Source organism: Stegostoma tigrinum, chromosome 2 (assembly GCF_030684315.1).
Source record: "Stegostoma tigrinum isolate sSteTig4 chromosome 2, sSteTig4.hap1, whole genome shotgun sequence".
Lineage (NCBI taxonomy): Eukaryota > Metazoa > Chordata > Chondrichthyes > Orectolobiformes > Stegostomatidae > Stegostoma > Stegostoma tigrinum.
The window spans coordinates 95,073,921-95,097,069 of record NC_081355.1 but is presented as its reverse complement, the minus strand read 5'-3'; the positions used below and the strand labels follow the sequence as shown (position 1 = coordinate 95,097,069).

The 23,149-nt window shown below is 39.7% G+C and overlaps 1 protein-coding gene across 3 annotated transcripts in view; it reads right to left on the bottom strand.

The window, feature by feature from the left end:
- LOC125461428 (tensin-3-like) overlaps positions 1-23,149 on the bottom strand; it is a 386,950-nt gene that overhangs the window by 101,335 nt on the left and 262,466 nt on the right. For all 3 annotated transcript variants that reach the window (XM_048550197.2, XM_048550207.2, XM_048550217.2), the window contains 5 exons: positions 17,203-17,267; positions 16,664-16,747; positions 9,473-9,585; positions 7,610-7,670; positions 5,266-5,341 (listed from right to left, as the gene is read on the bottom strand). In XM_048550197.2, coding sequence (XP_048406154.2) covers positions 5,266-5,341; positions 7,610-7,670; positions 9,473-9,585; positions 16,664-16,747; positions 17,203-17,267 — 399 coding nt within the window. The remainder of the gene's footprint in view (positions 1-5,265; positions 5,342-7,609; positions 7,671-9,472; positions 9,586-16,663; positions 16,748-17,202; positions 17,268-23,149) is intronic.

The window sequence follows — 23,149 nt, the reverse complement described above, 5'->3', positions numbered from 1 at the left end:
TGTGGCACTGCAGGTGGCTCATGGTGGACATGTCATCTAAGGAATGGGAGGGGGGAGTTAAAATGGTTTGCGACTGGGAGGTGCAGTTGTTTATTGCGAACCGAGCAGAGGTGTTCTGCAAAGCAGTCCCCAAGCCTCCGCTTGGTTTCCCCAAAACTCACTGCAATATGCATTAAGGTCCAACTGCACATGTATGAATAGAAAATGGCCCACTCATTGTTTTAGAATGCTCACTTTTAAACTGAAATTACTGAGCAGTCATCCAAGTGTCCAGTTTGTACCAGATATGCGATTATCTAACAATTTAAACATGAGACAAATATTTGAACTCTAGGGTTAAACAGTTATTTACTTTTAAGAAATAAACAGAAGATTATTCATTAAGTATATATATCTGCTCTTTTTGTGGGGAGGGTAGAAATTAAACCAGAACAACAAAATATTTAATTCACCTCTAACATCTGCAGAAACAATGCAGGAATAATTTGTATTGACACTGGCATTACAGCCCTAATTCTAATCCATTGGAAAACTAATCCCTTTGTAGCACCTTGGCCCACTCGTATGTCGCTCCCCCAACACTTCACATTCTCCCTTGGCACCTTCTTGTGTAACTGCAGATGGTGCAATTCTTGCTCATCTCCATCCTCCACCCTCACTTTCCAAGGTCCCACATACTCCTCCCAGGTGAAGCAGTGATTTTCTCATTCTAGTCTACCAAGCAGTGTGTCCTGCACACTGTTGAGACTAAATACAGAATTGGGTGACTGTTTTGCAGAATATTTCTGTTCAATTGTAAACATGTTACTGACCTTCTGGGCGCTTGCCATTTTCATACACCAATTTGCTCTCACGCTTACATTTCTGCCCGAGGCCTGCTCCAGTGTGCCAGTGAAGTCCAATGCAAGCTGCAGGAATGACACTCAGTCTTCCATTCACGTTGCAGCCTTCCGGACTCAACACTGAGTTCAACAACTAGAGGGCACAATATCTCTCCTCCATTTTGTCTCCCAGCCCAAATTTTTAGTTTTCTTGGCTAACCAATATTCCGCTATTAAAATCTATCATAAACATAAAACCTACTTCGGATCTCGTTTTCATCTCTCAGATCGTTATAATTCATTTGTTTTCTCTCTTACTCCATGATCTCTAATCTCCATCACTCTCAAACCTTCCCTTTATCTTACTTTTAGTTGCAGTTGCTCCTCCTACCTTTTGTTTCGTTATAATACATATCACTTTTTCACCTTTCTCTTCAGTTCCAAAGAAGAATCAAACTGAAAAATCTAGTGCTAGAGCCACAAGAGAATTAAGATCCAAAACTAGGACACCACCAAGATTTACACAAAGAACTGAGGGAATGACTGAGTGAATCAGGATGCTGATAGCAAGCCTATATTTCAAAGCAACTTGGAAATGTTGTTAAAGGAAGGGGCAATGTGTTGAGTCATTACTAATTGAACCACATCAGTTTGGAGTGCTTTATGCATATTTGCCTTTGTTTAATTAGAATGTTACAAAATGTTGTTTTGCAATATGCTCTGAAGAAGACATGAGTAGTTGAATTTAGAACTGGCAAGAATAACTCTTGTCAACAAGAATAATACGTTTTCATAGAATCCCTACAGTGTGGAAACAGGCCCTTCTGCTCAACAAGTCCACACCAACCCTTGGAGCATCCCACCCACATCCAAGCCCCCCATAACTCACACACCCCTGAACACAATGAGAAAAAATGCTGGAGGAATTCAACAGGCTTGGTGGAATACATGGAGAGAGAAACAAGTAATAATTCAAGTCCAATATTACCTTTCTTCAAAACTCTTCTTCAGCAGTTCTGGAGAAGAGTCATACCAAAGTCAAATGTTAACTGTTTCTCTCTCTCCACAGATCTGATCCTTAATCTTTCTTCCATTTTCCTGTCCTATCCCATATCCCCGATCTTCTTAGCCTCCAAAAATCTGTTGACCTCAAATTTGAATGACTGATCACCTCAGACCCACTGGAGATGATGAATTCCAAATCCCTGTAAACTTGAGGGACTAAATGTCTCCTCATTGAAGTCCTAAATAGCCAACTATATCACATGGGTGTGACTTCAGTTCTTGATTTTCCAGCCAAAGGAACAATCGCTTATTAACACTGGGAAGAGGAGAGGAACAAGAGAAACCATGTCAAAGTATTAAAATAATTGAATATTCACAGAGGGACATTGCAGGGCATTGAGTGACGGAGCTTAAAATGCGTTTTGTCACTGAACGAGAGTTTCCTTTTCTAAACAAAGACTCCAAATTCTTTTCTTGTTCTACAACATTGTGGGCTGTTTACAGCTGAGTTCAGCAGCAGAAGCAATAAATTGCTGCTTTAGCCAGCTGTGCATTGGTGAGAACTGGTTGGAATTCGCTTGGGTGGCTCATCCCAGAAACTTTGTTAGAGTCTGCCAGAGAGATGCAAAGCCACTCTGACATTGTTGCAGTCAGACTGCTCCTGATTATTTTGGCCAGCTTCCCTTGCAGCTCCCAACATGTCAGCTCGAAATCAATTATCCTCTTACATTAGTAGATCTGTGAACTTGGCCCAATTCAATCAAGTTTCCAAATCCTAGATTTAATATAGACATTCCAATGCTGATCCTTAGATGCTTCACTCAAACATTTTCATCCTGAGCATTTACTCCTCTAGCCCTCAGACTGTTTTTGATCTTTACTCAATCTCAATGCTTTAGACTGAACAATTTTTCATTTGGAACTTAGTCAAATGCCTTGTAAGAACCTGGAGTTTACCAATATCGAGTTGTAAACTAGGGCCTTCTCACTTGCAAATCTAAAGCTGTTAGTCCAATCATGACTCCATGACGCTAAATTTTGAATGAACTGCACAAATGGAAAACACCTAAGTATGGTGAGTTTGTGCTCTTGTTGGTCTGGCCTGGATTGAGGCCAAGAAAATGCAAAGCTGTAACTAAGGATTATCTTGTGTTGTTTCTAATCTGCAAAGTAACGGGAATTCATAGGCTGTGACATCTGGAGATTTGATAACATAGGACTCACAGTACTTATGGGAATAAAAGCATGTTCAAAACTTGCGGTGGTTCAATCTTGATGTTATTATAATACAGTATCTGCAGCAAAGAGGTAGGCCCATGTTCTGTTTATAGTCCATATGACTTTTCTCCCACCCTTCTTCACCTGACCCCACTAACACAAGGTTTTAATATTTTCTCATTCAAGTATTTGTCTATCTTCTGCTCAAATGCATCCATGTTATTCGTCTCAAAAAACTCTTGTCCTACTGAATTTTACATTCTAACAATACCTAGAGTAAAAATGGCTTTTCCTGAATTCTTTACTGAATTTATTAGTGATTATCTTTTACTTATAGCCTTCATCTTCGGTCTCACTCACAATACAATTTCTTGGCATCAATCTTATCATATTCGTAATCTCAAAGACCTCCATCTGGCCACACTCGCTTTTTTTTTCTTAATACAACAGCCTCAGTTTGTTCAAACCCTCTTGAGTGGAAAACCCTTGATTCTCCTGTTCATTCTCTTAAGTTCTTTTCTGCATCTCCTCCAGGACTTTTTGACTGTATAAAGTGGAGAGTAGAACTGTTCAAGTAAATATTAAATAAAGGAATGCTTCTTAATCAGGGTGATTGAAGTTAATGAAGTCACTGACGCAGATGTTATTTTCGACAAGTATGTGGTTGATGAGTTCAGCTCACTTTGCTGCTCTATTGGGTTGGTGGTAATGCTGTATAACGCAATAGGAGCAAAGAAACAGCCAGCACATCATGCACATTAATTTTATTTTGTCTGCAACATTCTTTTTTAAAAATAGTGAGTCATGTAAGTTGTAATATTATCGCATGTACAGTAATTATCAGGATTACTGATCCATAATGATTGAGCAAATCTAGTGGCCATGATAGTGATTACTATCTTAATTTGGTTCAATTTAGAGTTCATTGTATTAAATACATTTTTTAAGCACAAGTTATGTATGGTAGAGAAAACTTTCCATGTTGCAGATGGAAAGCAGTAGGCTTTGGGCACTCTATACAGTGGGAGAGGTGATGGCCTGGTGGCATTATCACTGCACTGTTATATCCAGTTGTAAACTAGGGCCTTCTCAAACCCTGTCTTGCCGATGGGGGAATTTGAATTCATTAAGTATCTGGAATTAGGAATCTAATGGTGACTATGAATTCATTAGTGGTTTTTTCCAACAATCAACAATGTCCCATAGGGAAGGAAACTGTCATTCTTACTTGGTCTGGCCTACCTGTGACTTCAAACCCACAGCAATATGGTTGACTCTTAACCGCCCTCTGGATAATTGTTGATGGGCAATAAATGCTGCCTAGCCAGCAACGCCCTCATCCCGAGAATGAATAAAGAAAAACATTTATCAGAGAGATGGTGATGGGTTGTGCTGAGTGGTGGCTGGAGACATGGGCTGTGGGGGGATTCAAAAGTGTAAGTGGGTGGGAGCACCAGTAATAGAAGTGTGGGACGTTGTGTGGTTATGGAGGAGAATGGTGTTTGGAAGGATTTAAGCAGGGTGGTGAGAATGGGAAGGTTGTTGCACTATGCAATATTTTGGCATGGGAGGAGTGAGAACACAAGCTAAACTACAAATAACGAAGATTTTATATCCAATTCTTGATTCATTGTAGATTATCAAAACTAGGTAGCTGAAGGCAAAATGAATTCACGTTTTGTCATGTTTTTTGAGTCATGAATTAATGGTCAAATAACCCGACAAAGGAGAAAACATTTGAAGGGATAATAAAGTGTGAAGCTGGATGAACACAGCAGGCCAAGCAGCATCTCAGGAGCACAAAAGCTGAAGTTTCGGGCCTAGACCCTTCATCAGAGAGGGGTCTAGGCCTGAAACGTCAGCTTTTGTGCTCCTGAGATGCTGCTTGGCCTGCTGTGTTCATCCAGCTTCACACTTTATTATCTTGGATTCTCCAGCATCTGCAGTTCCCATTATCTCTGAAACATTTGAAGGGAGAATGTTAGTAATTCAATAGTAGAAGCGAGCAATGAAAAACATGAATAAATTGAAGGTCCCAAAGAAAATATAAAGAATTATAATAGCTGCAAATTGAAAAATAGATATCCATAAGTCAGTGTACTGTTCATGCAGTCCGAAAAATGGTTCTTACCAACATGTAGGACAGTTTCCGTGTACTATTTTCCTTTCACTTTATCACCATTGATTTTTTTTTTTGTTGTTCACTCAGAGAAGAACTCACCATTATATCACCTTTTAGCAGCTGGGCTGGCTCTATCGAAATGCAAATTCTGCTTTGATTTTCTGGCCCAACATTACTGAAACAGACAGAAAATGAAAGATATTACAGAATCACAGAACAAATAAATACGTATAATCAAAGCTTTGTCTCACTCTCATCAGGACAGACACAAAGCGGCTAAATTTCAGAGTGAACAACTTGTAGTACATGGGGAACAGGTATGATTGGTGTGGAAGTTGGAATTGCTTGGTCAAAGCTTTGCCACAGAGTAGACAACATGAAACTATCGATCCCCAGCTTTTGTTCAATTCAGAAAGAAATGTTACAATGCTAGGACACATACTTCTTTCCTGCCTTGTAAAGGTTCCTGCATATGAAAGTATGCAGCTTCTAACAAGTGTAATGAGCCCCTTAAGCCCAACTGGCAGTGTTAGAGTAACAAAGAACAAAGAACAAAAAACAAAAAAAATTACAGGACAGGAACAGGCCTTTCGGCCCTCCAAGCCTGCGCCGATCAAGATCCTCTGTCTAACCTGTCGTCTATTTTCTAATGGTCTGTGTCCATTTGCTCCCTGCCCATCCATGTACCTGTCCAAATATATCTTAAAAGACATTAATGTGTCTGCATCTACCACCTCTGCTGGCAATGCGTTCCAGGCACCCACCACCCTCTGTGTAAAGAACTTTCCACGCATATCTCCCCTAAACTTTCCTCCTCTCACTTTGAACTCATGACCCCTAGTAATTGAGTCCCCCATTCTGGGGAAAAAGCTTTTTGCTATTCACCCTCTCGATATCCCTCATGATTTTGTAGACCTCAATCAAGTCCCCCCTCAATCTCTGTCTTTCTAATGAAAATAATCCTAATCTACTCAACCTCTCTTCATAGCTAGCACCCTCCATACCAGGCAACATCCTGGTGAACCTCCTCTGCACCCTCTCCAAAGCATCCATATCCTTTTGGTCATATGGCGACCAGAACTGTACACAATACTCCAAATGTGGCCGAGCCAAAGTCCTATACAACTGCGACATGACCTGCCAACTCTTGTACTCAATACCCCACCCAATGAAGGAAAGCATGCCATATGCTTTCTTTACCACCCTATTGAGCTGCGTTGTCACCTTCAGGGAACAATGGACTGAACACCCAGATCTCTCTGTTCATCAATTTTCCCTAGGACTTTTCCATTTACTGTATAGTTCGCCCTTGAATTTGATCTTCCAAAATGCATCACCTCGCATTTGCCTAGATTGAACTCCATCTGCCATTTATCTGCCCAACTCTCCAGTCTATTTATATTCTGCTGTAATCTCTGACACTCCCCTTCACTATCTGCTACTCCACCAATCTTAGTGTCATCTGCAGACTTGCTGATCAGACCACCTACACCTTCCTCCAAATCATTTACATATATCACAAACAACAGTGGTCCCAGCACAGATCCATGTGGAACACCACTGGTTACAGGTCTCCAATTTGAGAAACTCCCGTCTACTAGTACTCTCTGTCTCCTGTTGCCTAGCCAGATTTTTTTATCCATCTAGCTAGCACACCTTGGACCCCATGTAACTTCACTTTCTCCATCGGCCTGCCATGGGGAACCTTATCAAATGCCTTACTGAAGTCCATGTATATGACATCTATAGCCTTTCCCTCATCAACCAACTCTGTCACGTCCTCGAAGAATTCTATTAAGTCGGTAAGACATGACCTTCCCTGCACAAAACCATGTTGCCTATCACTGATAAGCCCATTTTCTTCCAAATGCGAACAGATCCTATCCCTCAGTATCTTTTCCAGTAGCTTCCCTACCACTGACGTCAGGCTCACCGGTCGATAATTACCTGGATTATCCTTGCTGTCCCTCTTAAACAAGGGGACAACATTAGCAAGTCTCCAGTCCTCCGGGCCCTCAAATATAGTAATTCTTACTATACTCAGGATTCTTCAGCAAGGTTTTTCCAATTATGGAAGCATATCTAATGTTGGACATTATATCCTGAAGATATGTTAGGCATCTTTACTAATTTAAAATAAAACAAGGGAGACCCTGAGGTCTTTGGTAATTCTCCATGTAACACCACAACCAAGGTTAGCCGACTTACCAACCAATCAGCACAACACACAGATTGCTGCTCCTTCTGAAATTCAGCATTTCTGTGTCTGCCCTGATGAGTGCAAGACCAAGAATTTTATGTCTGCTTTGTTGGTAATGCTCAAGTTCTGTACTAACATGTGATGAATCATAAAACGGTCACACAGCACAGAAGGGAAGCATTCAGCTTGTTGTGTCAGTTAGTGAAAAGTCATTAAGTTCCCAATATTAGACGTAAAACTTACTAGATTCCTGACGTGTAGACCGGTTGCATTGCTTGGTAAATCTTGAGAAACGGGCGACAAACTGCAAAACAAAAAGTGAGATGTTCTTGTACTTCAAACTGTTAATGGTGTTTGTCTGCATCAAGTCAAGTACATCAAAATGTATCAAGTATGTACTGCTTTTAGCATTCGTTCTGCATTATTTATGGGTCATCAAATTAGCTTTACAAAGGAATGTCAATCTGACGCACAACCGCTTTTTAAAGGCAACAGAAAAATTTTCTTTTCTTCTCACAATGAGCAATTTTTTAAAAAATAAGTTAAAAACTCAGTTTCTTCCCATTCTAATGGAACCACTAATTGTCTATTTGCTGAAAATCTGATTTAAATACAGAAGCACCAAATTTGTAATGTGCACACCCTTGGTACTTTATGAGCATCAGAACTCGTGGTAACTGCTCCAGCAAGAGTGGGTTCTGGGGGCCGTGCCTTGTTCTACATGTTACAAGCCCCTATGCAACTTTGCAATTTTAGAACCCAGCATGCCAACTTCGAAACTTACACTGGATACGATAAAATGAAAAAACCAACTCAGGGAGCCACTGCTATAAATAAAAATACTGTGGATGTTGGAAACAGGGAATAAAAAGAGACAGTGCTGGAGAAACTCAGTAGGTCTGCCAGAATCTTTGGAGACACAAAGAGAATTTAATGTTTCAAGTCTGATATGACCCTTCTTCCCAATAAAGCATTCATATTATTCATAATACTTTCAATTTTTAATCACAGTTGACATCCTTTCAGCAGTTTTGCCAGTATTCATTTTCGTAATATTTGGACTTTAAACCATGAAAAGTGATGTTGTATTTGGACAACACATTGAAAATTACAGCGATACTGTTAAACCCACAATTGTTTGACAGAGTTTTCTGAAAATAAATAAACAGGTTTTCGAACTGATCAAAACCAAAGCTGGAGAAGGATTCTGTCCTATCCCATGGACAATCAAAATGTCCATTGGCACCGTATTAATAAGCCAGGACAGCCTTAAATGAGTCAGAATCATTCCCCTGCTATCCCCAAACTCCTAAATATGTGCATCCACATACACCCCCACACTCACACTTCCATGCACACAGGCACACACCCACACCCATACCCACAGCCCCCACACACACATCCACACCACACCCACCCACACGCACACACACGCGCGCACACACACACACGCACACGGTGCATCATAGAAACTGCTGCAACTGCAGGCAGATCTTAATGGTGAAGACGTGATGCATCCTGGACTTCAGCTAAATGAGGTATTTTGGTCAGGTCTGCTTTGCAAACCCCAGCAAGGCAGGAGTGGTCAGGGGCTGATTTCTAAATGTCAATAGCTAAGGGATTAGGGGTGGAATTATCCTGGACAGGAGTTGACCCCAATTGGAACAGCAGACTTCATAAAGAGATAGCCTCATTTTCTGCCTGACAACAGCCTGGACAGTGAAAGCTGCCAGGCTGTTCTCCTTGTCTCAGCCTTCCCTGTGTGTTACAATGGCAGAGGTGGATTAAGGCCCATTAATTGGCCATTAAAGGACAGCAAAATGCCCAAAGGCAGGTGTGTTGCCTGATGCATTGCCCCAAATCATAATATTACAGATGGTTTGGGGATTGACAGAAGGATGGCAGGCAGACTGTCCATTTTATCTGCTTAATAACCCCATGTTCGGGTATGATGGTGAGGCAGTAAATTTCAAAACTAAGTCACAGGGCAATAACTACAGCATAACATCATGCTCAATGAGGCAATTAAGAGGTTTTTCAAAAAGTGCAAAAGAGCATTAAGTATCTATTTTTCTATATTTCGTTTATAGTATTTCAAAGCATTACCTCCTCCGGTATCAAAGCTAGGAATGCCATGCAAAATCACAAAGTGCAGAAACAAGGGAGTGGTGTTCATTTTCACTGAACCAGAGAGCAAACCATTTAAAAAATGGACATACCTAAGGGGAAAAACACATAGTAAAGTTAGTCTGACCCGTTTTACATGTTATTTTGTTTAATCTTTCAAGCAGCAGAAATGCATGTGTGTTAAATGGCATGAGTGAACAGCTGAGAGAAGAAGTGGGTGAGGAGTCCTTTCAGTCCTGGACAATGAAACTCAATGATTCTTTTGAGAGAACAGGTCTCTTCCACTTATACAGGATGGATAACTGGAGTGGACAATCAGGAGCTGTGTCTCCAAAGATGCAGTTAGGGAGTTCACAAGCCCTTTTGACCATTTCCTTGCAGTAGCTACAGTGTTTTTTGACCTTTTGCGGTTCTCAGCAGCTGAGAACCTGGTGAAAGGTGCTGAGGTTTTCAACATTGACTTTACGGAATTAACCCTGATAGGTCTAATGATTTTTATTCACCCTCTCTACACATTTATCTGATATGAAAGCAAAAGAATTGATCCAATCCCATATTACAGGGGTCTTTAAATTATTGATCAATTACTCCACTCAAAGAAGACACTAAACATAAATGAAAACCAGAAGAATTATGGGTGCTGTAAATCAGAAACAAAAACAAAGTTGCTGGAAGAGCTCAGCAGATCTGGCAGCATCCGTGGAGAGCAATCAGACATAACATTTTGGGTCCAGTGACCCTTCCGCAGAACTGAATGAAAATAGTTTACTTCAATGTTACACTACAATAATTTTTCTGTGATCACCTAAAATTCTATTTTAACTTGTGTAGGTCGAAAATCATCATCTTAGGAGCAGTTTAGAGGTCATGTCTGTGAAAAGTGCTTATTCAGAACATTTGCTTCCTAAAAAGCTTATTTCAAAACTTGTGAACATTGACAGATTTTAGGGCTGTGGTTGGTTCTTTCGCTGAGCTGGTTCATTAGTTTGCAAATGTTTCATTATGCTACTGGGTAACATCAGTGCAACCTCCAATGAAGCTATGCTGTATTTCCCGACTTGTTATTTCAATTCTGGGGTCCGTTGGGGTTGATTATCTCACTTCCAGTTTTTCTTCGCAGTGGTGTGTATGTAGGATCCAATTCTGCGTGTTTGTTGATGGCCTTCTTGGTGTAGAAACAGGCCTGTAGAAATTCCTGTGCTCGTCTCTGTTTGGCTTGGTCTAGGATCCTGACATTATCCCAAACACGTAAAATTAAACCCTCTAAACACACCACTGCAAAGAAAAACCGGAAAAGGTACTCAACTCTAATGGACCTCAGAGGTGAAATAACAAATGGGGAAATACAACAGCACTTCACTGGAGGCTGCACTGATGATGTAACCTGACAGCTTAATGAAACATCTGCAAAATAACAAACCAGCTTGGTGAGCCAACCAACCACAGCATCCATAACCCGAGTTACAAATCCACTCAAGAACCTTAAGCAGATTTTAGTGACACAGAATTTCATGTGGTGAAAGGTTACATTACACATTAAGTGAGTTCCAAGGAGACTTACCATGCTCTCAAAGGAGCCTTCTCTTTTGCTTTTAAGTTATGAAGCTCACCAAAAAACACAGATCTGTCACTTCAGCTCCACCCAAAATATGACGTTGCATGAAAGCTCCAGTATTGTTAGATGGATGCTGATGACTGAGTTTAGAAAGTGTCCCTGTGACATAACCGTGGCCTTTCACGCAAAGGGGAATGCCAACTTCTAAGTGAAATCTACAACATTGACATTTTTGAAACTGTTCTCAGAACACACAGTCATTCCAGGTGCTTATAAATATTTTGTATTTTTGTGAGCTGTTTCAATATTTCAAACACCCAGATGTTTATTTTTCTTGAAGTACAATAGCAACAAACCCTTTCATGATTATATAAAGGTAGAGGAAATGATAGAGACTTGTATCATTAGTCAAGTAGTGTGGCTACATTCTTGGGAATTTCCATTGCTCGGAACTGAAAAGACCACCAAATATCGAAGTCTGGTCCAGCACACAATCGTGGCTGATATGTTTCTCAACCCCATTCTCCTGCCTTCTCCCCGTAATCCTTGATCTTCTTATTAATCAAGAATATCTCTCTCTCTCTCTGTTTTAAATATAGACAATAATTTGGCCTCCACGGTCTTCTGTGGCGATGTGTTCCACAGATTCACGACACTCTGGCTGAAGAAAGCACAAATACAGTTTTATTTTGACTTTTCACGCAAACACTAAAAAGGCAACTCAACATCTTAGTATTTTGATGCCTGTGTCAGATAGTTCAGAATACTCCAGCTCACAATTGATGGTTAACCTGTCAGTTTTTATTGTTGATAGGATCTGAGGCTCTGGTTCTGAAGCTCAAATTCTTCCAACTAGCTTCTGATAACACTGAAACCAAAGTCATATCAGGCATGGCAACTAACTTGATTTTGCCTCCAGAAAGTTATCTTATCTGGTGCAGTAATGCTCATGTTATCTCCTTCAACATTAGAAACTGGGTGTGGACACTGAAGAATCCCACAGCAGCTTGCTACAGCTAACCATTACACATTATATTTCTCAGGCAAGTACATGAACTGACTAACATTAAGTGATTAGTTTATACAAAAATCATGCTTCTAGTGATGTATAATGCTTCAAGTGATCCCGGGGTTGAATGGAGAATAAGACCTATAAATGCTTCAGGGCACATGCCCTGATGCAGTTCATTAGCTTGTCTCCTAATGGCATATTGACTGTAAGATATAACACAATACCAGTTCTGGAATGGTTATTAGTGCTTTGTTAAAATGCTGTTTATTTTAGAAGCATCCAAATGCAAGTGGACAATGCTGTTGTCGATCGATATTTCATTCTTCCAGTGTTAGATAACGAAATCTTGCCCCTATTGACCAAACATTTACTCTGTATCAAGTAAGAAATGAAACCTGATTACACAAACTTCTCAGCACTTTGTTTTTGAAATTTAAACACTGTGATGATTTGTATCCATATGAGCCAACAAATGAAAGAAAATTCTGACTAAAATACACATCAACTGATACTCTTCTTTCCCATCGTGCCTGGCAGATCTAGGACAAATGGGGCTAGAAATGAGCTGGGAAACATCTCAGTAGGGTAGGTGTGGTAGTACAGCATGTAGTATAATAGGTTAACAGATACAAAGTAAATTCAGAAAGCATGGTCTTCACTAGGTTTCCCAAGAGAAGCTCTGCTTTAGGACGTCTGCACTAGCAATGACAGCCCTGATACGTTGGGAAAGAAGGTTGTAGGGAATTCTGGCTACATAAAACCTTGGCATGATAGAGCAGCATCTATCACCTCTGTAGACTGGTTCAACTCCTCAACACAAGCCCAGGGACCCCATTGTCAGTAGGTGCAAAACCTCGGGATTGAAAAGCTAGTGGAAGCCAGTGGATCCTTTGTGGGACGAATTTCCTGCCACGTCAATGATATCCTGATAATGTGGGTTTGAGCCTAGATCAGAAATTCTTTTGTAATTTTAACAAGATTACATGCAAAGAAAAAGACTTCATTGTAAAATGTTATGCCCATTATATAATAGAAAGTTAGATATATAATGACAGTATATCTACACAGAGAACAAAATAAACAAGCTTCCAGATTTATGCTGGTATAGAAATGTCATAATAATCTTCAAAGAATCAAATTTTCTTCATAAACGAGGCAACAATGTTAAGACTACTGTTCTCTGATGTACTGCCAAGACAAATTATCCTTTGAAGTTCTTACTGGACTTGGTATACACTTTTTATGTACTAGCTAGCAAAGGTAAACTGCAATGTCCAATTAAATGGAAATGCCATTTCCCACAGAATAGTACCAAATAGTTATCTTTACATTATAAAAGCAGTCTGTAATTATTCAGAGCATCTTTACAAGTGCAGTTACCCTGATCTCTACATCAAAATATCCAGACGGACTGGTTGGTGTCCTTTCCCACAATCTGAGTGTCGATTCATATTCAGACTATGCTTCTAGGTAAATGTTCCTGAACTGCATTAGTTTTGTGTAAATGTGTTTGACAGCTTCAAAAAAGTAAATAGCACAAACCTGTCTATTGTGATATGTTAGCATCCTCACATTAGGAGCTATAATGGTGTAGTTATAGAGTCATACAGCACAGAATCAGACCCTGTGGTCCAACAAGTCCATGCCAAACATAATCCCAAACTAAACTAGTCCTACCTGCCTGCTCCTGGCCCATATCCCTATTCATTTTGTTTGTTTTTTTGTATGTTAATAAAACAAAATGGAAAAAACCTTATATTAGTAAACTGTAATGACTATAATAACTGTAAAACTGTCAAAAAAACTGTAATAAATCTTTAACTAAGCTTGCAAGTCAAGGAGCAGCATGAAGCTTAAGAATATAGGGATCCTGTTAAGCTCTCTTAAGGGGTGAATCATAACTCAAACAAATACATATAAAAACCTTCAATTATTTCATTGTTACAAGCTTGGATGTAGTCCTGAATAATTTGGCATACTGGTGATAGCAACAATGCTGTACTTTAAGAGCTCATTAGCGTAATCGTGGCAGCATTTAATTTGGTGCCAAAGCAAAACAATATATTTATAATTCTATTTAGCATGAGAATGCTTAAATTTCACTTCCAAATTCCAGCTGGGTCAGAAAGGACCCAATGGAATGAATTTCCATATAAAAGAATCAATTTTAAAGATGCAAAGGAGCCCTTTATTGAGGTTGTTGTATTTTCTTCAACAATCTTTATATAAAAGTTTATTTATTTATTTTATTCAGCATAAATTTCTATGTAATAATGCCTTCCAAAGTGATTGGCATTGCCCATTAAACTTGAAATGCAGATCACAACCTGATACAAAAATTGCAAAATCTCCTTATTTGCAGGAGTAGCCCATTCAGACCATTGAGCCTACCTCATCAATCTAAATCATCACCTCAATCACAGCTTTTCACACTATTTCCAAAAATCTATTATCACATCGAATGATTGAGCTTCCACTGCCTCTGGAGTAAGGCATTCCAAAGATTGACCCCCTTTGGGCAAATAAATGCCTCCTCATCTCAATCTTAAATTGCCTAGCATTTATCCTGAGATATGGCTCTGGAGTTACGAATAAGGGGAAACATCCACCCCACAGGAATTTTGTATGTTTCAATTAGGTCATCTCCCATTCTTTGAAACTTTAAAAAATACAAACTATGTTTCTTCAAACTCTCCTCATAAAAATATCTCTTCATACCAGGGATTACTTCGGTGATCCATGATTGAACTCCTTCTAGGGCAAGTACTTCCATAAGGACACCAAACTGTACATAATACTCCAAGTGAGAGCTGATAAATGCTCTACACAACTGGAACTAAACATCTTTACTCCTGTACTTAAATCTCCTCTAAATGAATGTCACCATCTAGTTTTTCCATTCTAATTGCTTGCTGTACCTGTATGCCAGCTTTTACTAACTCACGGATAAGGACACCTGGATCTCTTTGGGCAACTACACTTCCTGTCCTCTCACCACTTAAGAAGTACTCTATCTTCCTGGTTTTTTTGCAGCAGCAGCGAATAACTTTGCCCTTTTACTCATTATGTTGCATCTGCCATGTTCCAGTCCATTGACTAAACCTCTCCAAGCCACCTTGCACCCTCATCACAACTTACATTCCCACTCAGCTTGGTGTCATCAGCAAATGTGGAAATATTGCAACTGCACCCCGCATCCAAATCACTTCTATCAGTTGCAAACAGTTGTGAATCTAGTACAGACACTTGTGGTACCCCAATAGTAACAGTGTGCCATCCTGCGAATGGTCAGTTTATTCTTACGATCTGCTTTCTGTCGATTAACCAATTCTCAATCCATACTAGGGTATTCCCTCCCATCCTATGAACGCTAATTTTATTTACTACCCTTTTGTTCCAAACATAAATTATTTAAGAGATAAAATGCAAGTCTTATTATCCTACAGTGAGGTTCGAGATTTGACTGCCCTCTGCCCCCATAACCCTGTGCTGTGGTAATTGGTCTCAGATGTGGTAATAATAAGAATAAACTACCCTCACTATTTCAGCATGAGAGAGGGTGTAAAAAAAATTTCCCCTGACTGCTAGGGAGCACATTCTGGTAGAATATTCAGAACCAATTCACCTATGATTGTATATTTTTCCCAATCACTGCTTGGAACAAACTTCCAACATTAAGTTATTAGATTCACTCCAAAAAAAGTATTCAGCCAAGACTTAGTGTGCTGACAATATCTATGCTAATGTATCCCCACACCAATGTTTGGATAGATGAAATATTTGAAACAGAAGGGACAGAAGATGCTTGAAAACAAAACTGGAAATGAGATATACTTGGTGACAAAGTGTGGAGCTGGATGAACACAGCAGGCCAAGCAGCATTTTAGGAGCACAAAAGCTGATGTATCGGGCCTAGGCCCTTCATCATCGGAGATATTCTTGGATTTGCTTTTCAACCATACACATAATAAGTTCACTGAACATATTGCTTTGTTCAAAAAAGGGCCTGCAGCTACTTCAGATGAATAACAACAGTGTTCATGTCACACCTCTATGTTAATGTGACCGTAATTCAAACCTTTTTTGTATTTACAATAGGATCACTTAAAAAAATGTTCTGTTGGATGAATGTGTCATCATTGATTAGCCCATTTCTGCTCTATAGACTCTATGTGGTAGACTGTAGATCAAATTCATGATTGTTTACACTGCTCAAAGTGAAGACTTTGCTTTAAAATCATCCTGATCCATCTAACATTTTGAAAATTAATTTTCATTCTGTGAATATTAAAACAAGCAGGAAGAGAATATTAATAATCCTCATGAGATCAATTCAACAGCTTTCTATTACCCTCCAGATGTATGCACAACTGATATATATATAGAATACCTACTAACAGGGATCAAGAGAAAATGAAAGACTAAAATGTTTATCTAGTGATAATAAAATTAATGTCAACTGGCCAAGGAGTCTTAAATGCAGTACATCTCTACTGAAATCATTTTCATGAACACTCTAAAATGACTGATGGAAGATTTGATAACAGCATTAGTGATAAATTAAAACTCAACAAGAATGAAATAAAACAAAGGTATGGACTACCGTTTTTGCGATGGTTGCATCAACGCAGATACTTTATCATCATAGAATTTCTTCATTGCAAATCTGTCAAGAGCTTGATCAGCACTGTAACAAAATATTCAGAAGTGTGAAAATTTAGTACTCATCAGCTGACAATGATGAACAAACTGAATGCTTAAGTGATGTAAATGGTTTAAGTTAAAATGCCAAAAAAAAGGTGGCTATTCCAACAGTTAGTAAAATTGGACAATTAAACCATTAGAAAAGTTCTGGTCACGAATCGCCATAGATGGACATTGATGGGAAGATGTCGTTTGTTTGTCCTCCATGTCTTTTAGCAGTTGTTTGTTGTACAGAAAGGGTAGGGACTCAAGCAGTTAAATCTTTAATGTGAGATCAGTGAGGTTAAAAGACAGTGCGATTCATGAGTTCCATAAGCAAATAAAAATCTATACACTTACATTTCAAAGCTTAGCTGGTAAAGAAAGTGCGCCTTTGAAATTATAGAGACTGTACTAACTTGTGTAAATTAAGACCATAATTAATTTAATGTTTGTTACCTTGCAGAAATGTTGGTGAAGTGCATGTATGATGAAATAACCACTCCTATCCTCCCTTTGCCTCCCTAGAGAAAATAAGCAGCACAAGTGAGACAGTTTTTTTGAATCACTAAAAACCACAAAATAATATGTTAGTCGTTTCCATCACCTTTTTTTGCTGTGATTCTAAGTGGACAATGGGGGAGAATGATATCACAGTACGTATGCTAATATCGTGTTATTTGTGATAATATTTGGTTGCATGTATTTGCTACATGCAGAACAAAAATGTCCCGAAAACAGGCTGCCCAATTACTGATGAGTCTTAAAATTGCAAAACCATGTAATGGGGAACAGGACTTCATAGAATCACAGAAGTGTTATGGGAATTTTGCCCATCATGCTTGCACCAGCTCTTCAAACATACGTCGTTACCCAATCTCCTGCTTTTCCCATACATTTGCACACAGTTTCTATTCAAATGGAATTTTTTTCCCTGGCATGCAGGCTTGAATAAAACTCTTTGCTTACTTGAATCCTGCAGACATGACAGTGGTCTTTTCAACACAAATGTGATGTTTATAACATTTAAGGAGTTTGCACAAGATCAAGTTGGGAGATTTTGCTTATCAACATCCAAATGTGGTGGAAAGTTTCTCACAGGGCTATTGCAAATGGCACATTTAATGAATAAACTGCAGGCCACAAGATTGCAATAATTATTATTGAGGGGGGCTAAGTGAAACACTGAAAATGAATTTGCTGGCACACGATCAGACGATTTCCCAGGAAAGTTTGCTCTCTGTTGAAAGTAACATTGCTAATTAGAGCTGACTTTGTTACTTTCTAGTTGCAATAATTTAGAGATTTTATGCCACATGTTACAGTTGGCTTGGAGACTCAATGAAAGGAATAACTAAGGATGAAACTATTCATTTAACTGAACAGTATTAAATGTTATCTGATACGAATAGGACTAAACATCTAAAGTTTTCAGTCAAAACAAAGAACTCCCATTTAAACTCAATTAGAATTGAGCCTTTCTGGGAAACTACGCCCTATCCACTCTACCAGTTTATCAGTTGTTCATGAGAGTTTGTTCTGTTAAACTCACACAGGTTCTGATACTTAATTCTGATTAGACTTAACATAGATCTAAACTTTCCTCCTTTCCTGTTTCAACCTAAGAAGTAGACCAAAAGCCGGGAGATATAGCTTTAGCTCTACTTTGCCTTCTCTAAACTGTTTATTGCTGTGATAAAGCATCAGGGGTGGTTGTAGCAAGCTGAAATGGCCACTCTTCATGTGAAACCTTCACAGCAGGTGTCTTTATTTGGATGCCAACACAGCTGACCCTGCATTCTTACTACTCAAGAGCAAACAGGGATCAAAACCAAAAGCGGGATCAATGGTTGATTCCTAGCTTTCTCCTTCTTTAACTGAAACACTGAAGCACGCTGAAATTAGTTAACAAAGTAGGCATACTGCACACCTATCTGCTTGGCTAGCAAAGAACCCTTGTCTATTTTTTGGATGAACCAATTGGGAAGTTCCTTCTAGGTGTACTGTTTCAATACAAAATACACATCGGTACAACAGGTCGGCACAACATCGAGGGCCGAAGGGCCTGTACTGTGCTGTAATGTTCTATGTTCTATCTATTTATACAATTCCCCCAGAGTTCCCATTTAAACTTTCAACACAATATTCACTGCACAATTAACTGTTCAAAGATACTCCTGACAAAAGCAGGGCCATTTGGAAGTGTAATTAGCTAAGTAAATTATTTGCTTCCATTATAAGATATATAGTCTTATTTGAAATTGATTATCAATGTGCTTAAATGCCAAACTTAAAAAAAACATGCAATTTTAAGGAAACTGTAAACGGACTTCAGAGTGAAGAGCACTTGAGCTATCTTAAACACTGGGATCTTGGCTTGATAACCAAGCTCAGTGTTTCACGACTGCTCATCGTCAACTTGACTAAGAGATTGCAGTTCAGATCTTACTGTGAACAACATTTGTCAGACTGCTGCTCAATGCGATCTTTCCCCTGCCTTAACGTTGTTCCACGAAATAACTGCAGAGAGGCTAGTACCCCATCTTTAACTCACCCTTTATTCCCATGCGTACAGTACATGGGCTCGGACCAGCTAGCTCACAGCCAGTCCCTACAATAAAGAGGTGCTCTGAGCCTCCTGTTTATATCTATCAGCCAGGGCTCCCTGATTGGCCCAGGTCAAAGAGATCTACCTGTCCCAAGTTCCAATCACTACATACTGCATTTCTTACCAGGTCTTCCAACCCCGCTTTTACCAGAAATTTGAAGTGCGATATTCATTGTAGAGCTCCACAGAAGCACAGTTGAGTCAGGGGAAGACAGAATGCTGCTGCTTTTCAGGCACTAGTTGCTGTTTGCCGAGTTTTATGGCCAAGTGTGGATGTTACTTAAAAGGTAAGGATATGGGGTGGACAGTGAGAATAGCTGGGGTGTCAGTTCTTAAATTACCCAGGTACCAGACTAGTGCTTTTTGTGTCTAAAATTTTCTAGGGAACTATCCACATAAGTATCTTGGAACTGCCTGAAGTGGAGTAGAAGATTTTTTTGGAGGCTTGCAGGATTCTGGTGATTTTCCCATTGGTAATTAAAGCTTCTTAGGTAATTTCCACAGAACTTCCGTCAGGGCCAGCATACATTTCTGGGTGTATGCCTATTCACCGATGATCCAGAGCCCAGAAGATTTGGGCCATTTCTTTTGGGAAGTCATAGTATGTCAGTTACTACAACTGATCCCCTGGAAGACAGGAAGGCAGCATAGGACCTGGCTGCATTAGGAACTACCCTTCCAATGTTTAACTAAACAAGGTTTTAAGGTTGTAACGACTTAACAATTTTGATTGCCTGACACATCCCAACAATACAAATAGCTTCCAACATCAGTTTAAACCCTCTATTATAAAAACATTGCTTCAAACAAAACACTTTTTAACAAAACAATGAAAACTTCTTTCCAGATTCAAATACATCACTGTGATTTTGTGCTTTTCTGGAACAGACGGAGCAGAGCTTCACAAGTATATTCTGTTGAATGGGCAAGAACAGGCAAATAAAAACCTCCCAATCTAAAAAGAAATCACTTTTGTTTAAGAAAAACTACTGCATTTAGAGTAGGCAAGTTCTAACACTGAGTCTTAACCAGGTGTGAGATATCTCAATCCCATTGTTTAGAAATCTGAGGCATGTTGCCAAACACATCTTTATTGAATGGATGTGTTCTATGCAAGTTGTCCCGTAAAAGGCAACGACAGTAATAATGATTGTAACAAAGCATTCCCCGAAAACATTATCTATAACCATAGCATTTGCTTAGTCCCTTAAGTGCATCAACAGTCCTTCATTTCATGCAAATTAATCATTAAATCAGATCATGCTGCCAATGTTTTATTTTCCCTCGTCAATTTATTAACTTATTTTTATTAACTATTTAATTTAGATAGCTTAAGAAACTGATATTGCAGCTGCATTAACAGATGGAAAACTGCAATGGGAAATTCTCTAGGATGCGATGGTTTAATGTCACATTAGACTTAGAACAATGGTGAGCATTCGTGCAACTTTTCCATGCATTGAGATGACCGGCTGACTAAAGAGAAGAAAAACAAGAAAAAGTAAAAAGAACATACTCGTTCTCTTTTTATTCTTTGCCCCCATCCTTAGCTATGGGTTGGGGCCAGGGTTGGGCATGCTAGTCACCAACAGTACTTACTGTTGAAGTGCCATCCTACCAGACAGAACAAGGTGTAGAGCTGAATGAACACAGCAGGCCAAGCAGCATCAGAGGAGCAGGAAGGCTGACGTTTCGGGTCTGGACCCTTCTTCAGAAATGGGGGAGGGGAAGGGGATTCTGAAATAAAGCAAGAGAGAGGGAGGCGGGTGGAAGATGGATAAAGGATCAGATAGGTGGAGAGGAGGCAAGTCAAAGAGGCAGGGGTGGAGGCAGTAAAAGTGAGTGGAGGTGGGGAGTTAGGGACGGGGTAGGTCAGTCCAGGAAGGATGGACAGGTGAAGGAGGCGGGATGAGGCTGGTAGGTAGGAGGTGGGGGTGGGCCTTGAGGTGGGAGGACTGGATAGGTGGGGGGCATGACGGACAGGTTACAGAGGCGGGGACGAGCTGGGCTCATTTTGGGATATGGTCGGGGAGGCGAGATGTTGAAGCTTGTGAAGGTCATAGTGATACCACTGAGCTGCAGCGTTCCCAAGCAAACTATGAGGCCCTTTTCTAAAGAAGGGTCTAGGCCCGAAATGTCAGCCTCCCTGCTCCACTGATGCTGCTTGCCCTGCTGTGTTCATCCAACTCTACACATTGTTCTCTCGAAATATGAGGTGCTGTATCTGCAACCTTTGGGTGGCATCGTTGTGGCACTGGAGGCGGCCCAGGATAGACATGCCATCCAAGGAGTGGGAGGGCAAGTTGAAATGGTTCGCGACTGGGAGGCGCAGTCATTTGTCGTGAACCGAGCGTGGTGTTCCACAAAGCGGTCTCCAAGCCTCTGCTTGGTTTCCCCAGTGTAGATGATGCCACATCAGGAACAGTGGATACAGTATACCACATGGGCAGATGTGCAGGTGAACATCGACCAGACAGCCTTGATTGTGAAGTACTGGTAGATTATTCGGCTGTGAGGTATGACAGCACAGCTCAATTTTGTCCTCACTCAGTATGAAAACACTTCCGAGCAGAGAGCATAAAGTCACGTGAAGTCATTATGACAGCCAAAGTTAGCAACTCAGATGCTATTGAGGGTAGGTGACAAATAACCTTCCTGACTCATTAATGTAATGACAAATATTCAGATTCATACTTCTTCATGATCTGCTTAGATTGCATCTAACTTCACAACATCTTTCAGCTACAGTGTGCAATAATTTTCAACACAAGTCAAAGCAATCACAAAATTTAACTGCAACTCAAAAAGAGGAGGGGTTTTGAGTTTGCAGACAATTTATTTGCAATGGTCCATCAAGTCAAAAAAAAAGATTACTGAAGCAGACACCAGGACACAAGATGGAGCATGAAGATCATGCTGGGGAACATGCAGTGATCGCACATTTTATGAAAAGATGCATCTCTCATACCTCACGAAATTGAAAGAAGATTTGCCTGATTTTGGTTACCAATTTAGACTTTGAACACAGCATACCACCAAAAATCAATGCATCCACCATTCCAACTGAATGTGACTATGCACTGGTAATTAATAATTACTCACGGGATAACAATAACACAGTGAGAACCATGCATGTGTTATCTTTCTTCATGTCAGCATGGGCATGCATTCTAAACTGATACTGTCAAGCTCAGCACGTGTTCAGTATTCTTGGTAGGATCTTTCTTGTGGAAATGTTAAATTAAAACCATGTCTTCTTAATCTGTGCGTTCAGGTAGATGTTATGTTTTAAGCAAACAACAGAATTCTAATCTGGAACTTTCTCCCTTCAATCAACACCACAGTTAAATCAATATTCCTGCAGTTTGCAGAGTGTGAAATAGCTTCAGGGAAAGGACAGAAACAAGAACTTCCATAATATAGAAATGGAACCACCACAGCATGACGACATCAGGAAATAACATCTTGCACTCATCTTTCACCAGTCCAAAAGACTATTCCCTCCCCAACAGCTTGATCCACTCTTTAATCATCTCAAACATTTTTATATGTAAACACAGGAGGTTCAACATAATTTGTTTTATGTGCTCCTATCACACCGTCTCAGATCCCAATTGCTTGTTCTGAATGAAAGTGATTTCCTTAAACATCTTTCAATTCAGTATTCTGCATTCATTCTTCAAAATTCAGTCTCTCCTATACTGGGGAGAACAAACGTAGATTGAATCATTACACTATTCAGTCCACAAGCTGAGCACAAATATTTGGTTGATTGCATTTCATTTTATTATGTATTGT